Source organism: Coffea eugenioides, chromosome 5, assembly GCF_003713205.1.
Source record: "Coffea eugenioides isolate CCC68of chromosome 5, Ceug_1.0, whole genome shotgun sequence".
In the NCBI taxonomy this organism is placed as follows: domain Eukaryota; kingdom Viridiplantae; phylum Streptophyta; class Magnoliopsida; order Gentianales; family Rubiaceae; genus Coffea; species Coffea eugenioides.
The window spans coordinates 12,124,009-12,130,008 of NC_040039.1; the positions used below are offsets into that span (position 1 = coordinate 12,124,009).

Sequence of the window (6,000 nt, forward strand, 5' to 3'; positions counted from 1 at the left end):
AGGGCAAAGATCTGAACCAACCACGTATGAAAAAGAAAACACCGAAGGTAGAGAAAAACAAAACCATGAAACCAGAAAACCAATCAGCATAGAATGTAAATCTGAGTATATGTAAGTGAAGGAAAGTGGAAAGAAAGGGTTACCTTGAAGATCTTAACACCGAATATGTGGAACCCGTGAGCGTTGAAGATGATCGTTCTCCACAGAAATCGAAAGGGGCTTGCTACTGGCTCTGATGAAGGCAACGCAAAAATCTGGAGTTTTCTGGGTTTTTTTTTCCGCAACTTCCTTTGCCCAGATTTTCCTTTTCCTCTCCCGAAAATTTCTTCTCCCAATCACCCTTTTTGCTCTCGGTTATGCCTTCCAAGCTTTCTTCTTCTATTTCCTTGCTCTGTTTTTTCTTTCTCTTCCGACCGCTTCTCTCTTGCTCACTCCCCAAACCCTCGCCGTTTCTCACAGCCGACCTCTCCTCTGTTTCTTTTTTTCTTTTTGCTTCCGTCTTGCCCAAATTTTTCTTTTTCAGTCCCTTTTTGCCTTGTCCGCCACCCATCTTGTCTTTCCTCTCTGTTCTTTTTCGTTTCTTTTCCACCCCCCACTGACTGTTATCCGATTTCCCTAGCTTTTCCTACCCAGCCGCCAACTATCCTCTCCCTATGTTTCTTGCCGTCTTTCTTTCCTTTTATAGGGGAACCATGACCCCCTAAACCCTCACCTCAAAGGTGAGGATGAAGGGTTGGTTCCTCCCCATATCCTCAGCCATCCGATTCATCAGAAAAATCACCCATGAAAATGATATCATTTCCCACGCTGCTACATGCGCGGCTTCTTTTTTTTCACTTAATTAAACAACAATAATACAAAATAAAACTTAAATAAAATGTACAAAACTTGTAACAAAAAATAAAACAAAAAGGTAAGATTTTTCCTGTGTTGGATTAATGATTTTTCCTCTCTTTTTCTCTTTTTTTTCTTTTAATAATAAACTTCCATAAAATAAAATCTAACAGAGATAATGCCCATTTTCGAGACCATTTTCCGGGAACTCTTTAACACTAAAAAAAACATATGAATTTAAAAATAAAAATAATGCTATAAAATGCTAAAAGGTGCCTTAAAACAAAAAATAGATAATAGTTATTACTAAAAGCAAAAATAAAATACATAAGTTAAAAATTTGGTGTTTACACTGCCATTAAAGAGACCAAAGATCTAAATTCTATACTTTTTGAATTTCTTATTAATTCTCTAATCTCTTATAAGCTGAACCTTAAATCCAAGGTACAAGAGGAAGAGGATGCAAAGTGAGAAGGAGCATTGCTCTAAAAGTATATCAAGATGAAGATGACTCGGCCTTCTTCGATGGAGATGATGCGAAAGTTGACGACAATGATCTTGCTCTTATCACAAGAAGTTTCAAAAGAATTCTCAACAAGAGAAAATCCAGAAAGGGAGGACCCAGCAATTCATCTTCAAATCAGTTCAACATTACAAGAAACAAAGGAAAGCAAGAGGCTAATAAAAAGCAAACTGACAAGTGTTTTGAGTGCGGCCAATTGGGACATTACATGAATGAGTGCCCAATGAAGAAGAAGAAAGAAGGAAATGTTGAACGAAAACCTAGATTCAACAACTTTCAAATCACTAGAAAATTCTATGCCTATTGAATCTCTTATTAATTCTCTAACCTCTTATGAGTTGAAACTTAAATCCAAGGTATAAAAAGAAAAGGATGCAAAGGTGAGAAGGAACATTGCTCTAAAAGCATTTCAAGATAAAGATGACTCGACCTCCTTAGATGGAGATGATGTGAAAGTTGACGACAATGATCTTGCTCTTATCATAAGAAGTTTCAAAAGAATCCTCAACAAGAGTAGATTCAGAAAAGGAGAATCCAGCAATTCATCTTCAAATCAGTTCAACATTGCAAGAAACAAAGGAAAACAATGGGCTAGTAAAAACAAGTTGACAAGTGCTTTGAGTGCGGCCAATTGAGACACTACATGAATGAGTACCCAATGAAGAAGAAGAAAGAAGGAAATGTTGAACAAAAACCTAGATTCAACAACTTTCAAATCACTAGGAAATTCTATGTCTATTGAATCTCTTATTAATTCTCTAATCTCTTATGAGTTGAAACTTAAATCCAAGGTATAAAAAGAAAAGGATGCAAAGGTGAGAAGGAACATTGCTCTAAAAGCATTTCAAGATAAAGATGACTCGACCTCCTTAGATGGAGATGATGTGAAAGTTGACGACAATGATCTTGCTCTTATCATAAGAAGTTTCAAAAGAATCCTCAACAAGAGTAGATTCAGAAAAGGAGAATCCAGCAATTCATCTTCAAATCAGTTCAACATTGCAAGAAACAAAGGAAAACAATGGGCTAGTAAAAACAAGTTGACAAGTGCTTTGAGTGCGGCCAATTGAGACACTACATGAATGAGTACCCAATGAAGAAGAAGAAAGAAGGAAATGTTGAACGAAAACCTAGATTCAACAACTTTCAAATCACCTAAAAATTTTATGCCTATTGAATTTCTTATTAATTCTCTAATCTCTTATGAGCTGAAACTTAAGTCCAAGGTACAAGAAAAAGAGGATGCAAAGGTGAGAAAGAGTATTGCTCTAAAAGCATTTGAAAATGAATATGACTCGGCCTCCTTGGATGGAGATGATGCGGAAGTTAACGACAATGATCTTGCTCTTATCACAAGAAGTTTCAAAAGAATCCTCAATAAGAGAAGATTCAGAAAGGGAGGACCCATCAATTCATCTTCAAATCAATTCAACATTGCAAGAAACAAAGGAAAGTAAGAGGCTAATAAAAAACAAGCTGACAAGTGTTTTAAGTGCAGCCAACTGGGACATTACATGAATGAGTGCCCAATGAAGAAGAAGAGAGAAGGAAATGTTGAACGAAAACCTAGATTCAACAACTTTCAAATTACCTGGAATGATTGCAACTCGAACGGTAATGTTGAAGAGGAAGAAGAATCTGCTCAAATGGCTTTCATGGCCATTGGTAATGATGAGGTAACTACTTGCAACTCTCAACTTAATAGTGATGATGAATCTGATGAAGATGTTAATTTCTTTATTGAGAGACTGCATGCTAGTTTGAAAGAATCCTGTGTTAAAAACAAGCAACTAAAACAAAAGATCAATTTTCTTATTCAAGACAGTGCAAACCTTTTCAACAAAACAAGAATCTGAAAGATGAAAATGATCACTTCAAAAAGAATGAAACTAGTTTACTTTTTGAACTTGATAGAAAAATAAAACTTTATGATTTGTTTAAAAAGTAACAAAGTAACTTGAAAAACAGAATGGATTGTCTAAATGATTTGCTTCAATACAAGAAATAAAACTATTTTCAAAGGAACGATTCAATATCTTATTTTGGCATTCATAAGAAAACGCTGAATTCTAGTGCAAACGAATTTACCATTTATAGGAGAAAGCAAGTTAGATTTGTTAAACCTGTTCATACAAGTAATTCGCTGACTATGTGTAACTTTTATTGCCAAATTGGTCACAGAAAGAGTAATTGCTATGTCAGGAAGAATAGTAGAAATAACATGAAATGCATGTGGATAGTTAGACATAATGCTAATTCTCAAGAATCCAAAAGTAAATGGTATCAAATATTATCTTGTGAACTTTGGTGTAGGTGAATTTGGTGAACATTATTAAGGAATCAAAATGGTTCATTGATAGTGGATGTTCAAGGCATATGACCGGTGATCCATCACAATTCATCAATCTCAAGTCAAAATCAAGTGGAAAAGTAACGTTTTGGGATGATAACAAAACCAAAATAGTTAGAATAGGAGATGTTGGTAAGAATGGTCAAACTTTTATTTATAATGTCCTTCTTGTTAATAATCTGAGCTATAATTTTTAAGTGTTAGTCAATTATGTGATAGAAATCTGTTTGTGTTATTCAAAAAGTATGAGTGTCTTGTTTTTTACTCTAAATTTAATATTATCTTCAAGGAAAAAAGGAAAAATGACATCTACGTAGTTATTCTCGAAAATGTTGATTCATCTAGTTTTAAATGTCTTAAAGTTGAGATGAAGACCTTTGGTTGTGGCATAGCAGGTCTTGTCATTTCAACATGGATTTGTTAAAAGAAATTTTCAAAAAAAAACTTGTTTGAGCTTTGTCAAAAATTAATTTTGAAAAGGACAAAATTTGTGATACTTATCAATTTGGAAAGCAAGTAAAAGTTTCTTTTAAATCCAAAAAATGCGTTTCTACTTCAAAACTTTTGAAACTTTTACATCTTAATTTGTTTGGTCCTACCCAAATTACTAGAGTGGGTGGTAAAAGATATTGTTTGGTTATTGTTGATGATTATTCTAGATACACTTGGGTGATGTTTCTTGCCCACAAAGATGATGCTTTCAAAAATTTTGTTTCCTTATTTGCAAAAGTTCAAAATCTGATTGGGTTGAAAATTATTAAAATTAGAAGTGACAATGGCTCGAAATTTAAATTTTGTGATTTTTTGAAATTTTGTGATCATAATGGAATCACTCATGAATTTTCTATTGCAAGAACTCCACAACAAAATGGTGTTGTTGAAAGAAAAAATAAAACTCTTTAAAAAACCGTGAGAGCCATGTTAAGTGAATGCAATTTGCCAAAATATTTTTTGGTCGAAGCTATAAATACGACTTGTAATGTTATGAATAGAGTTCTTTTGAAATCAATTTTAAACAAAACCTCTTATAAGTTAATGTTTAATAAAAATCCAATTATTGAATATTTCAAAATTTTTGGTTGCAAATATTTTATTTTAAATATCAAGGAACACATTGAAAAATTTGATAAGAAATCTGATGAAAGAATCTTCTTGAGTTATTGTGAAAGCAAAAGAGGTTTTAAAGTCTATAATAGAAGGACTCTTGTCATAGAGGAAGCCATACATATCACATTTGATGAATCTAATAATGATATTTTCAAGAGTTGTTGTGAGAATGATGATGTAGGTGTTCAGGAGGGACTCAAGAAATTCACAATTCATGATCAAGACAATGCTCCACTGGAAGACAATTCAAAGGATAATCAAACTTTGAAAGAAAATGACAAAGATGATGATACACCTAGGTATCTTTCAAGAGTTTGGAAGTTTGCTCAAAATTATTCCAAGGAGTTTATCATTGGTGATCCATCCGAGAAGGTTAGAACTCGCTCCTCCACTAAGAAATTGATAGATAATTTTGAACCTAAAAATATTGTTGATATCTTGAAAGATGAAAACTGTATTATGGCCATGGAAGAGAAACTAAATCAATTTGAAAGGAGTAAGATTTGGACACTAGTTTAAAGACCTCAGAATAATCCTATTATTGGTACAAAATGGGTTTTTAGAAATAAAATGAATGACAAATGTGAAGTTATGAGAAATAAGATTAGACTTGTAGTTACGGGATATGCTCAAGAAGAAAAAATAAACTTTGATGAAACATTTGCCCCTGTAACTAGACTAGAGTCAATTAGAATGTTTTTTGCATTTGCATGTTTTAAGAATTTTAAATTATTTCAAATGGATATTAAAAGTACTTTTTTAAATGGTTTTATTAATCAAGAGGTTTATATTGACCAACCTCCCGGTTTTGAGAATGAAACATTTTCAAATCATGTGCTTAACCTTTCAAAAGCTTTGTATGGATTAAAACAAGTTCCAAGAGTTTGGTATGAACGGTTAAGTGGTTTTTTAATTGAGAATGATTTTAAAAGGGGCATTGTGAACACCACTCTTTTTACTAAACAAAGTTCCAATGATCTCCTAATTGTACCAATATATGTTGATAATATTATTTTTGATGCTACTAATGAGTGTTTGTGCAAGGATTTTTTTTCACTATTATGGAAAAAGAGTTTGAAATGAATATGATGGGAGAATTAAATTTCTTCCTTGGGCTACAAGTGGTTCAAACTTAAGAAGCTAAGTTCATCAATCAAACTAAATACACTAAGAAACTGCTCAAAAG

The 6,000-nt window shown here is 32.9% G+C and overlaps 1 protein-coding gene across 1 annotated transcript in view; it reads left to right on the forward strand.

Annotated features, from left to right (window-relative positions):
* Positions 1-5,333, forward strand: part of LOC113771177 (auxin response factor 6-like) — a 41,424-nt gene extending 36,091 nt beyond the window's left edge. Inside the window, exon 9 of the mRNA XM_027315791.1 lies at positions 4,996-5,333. Within this exon, the coding sequence (XP_027171592.1) occupies positions 4,996-5,333 (338 nt within the window). The remainder of the gene's footprint in view (positions 1-4,995) is intronic.
* Positions 5,334-6,000: the final 667 nt, after the last annotated feature.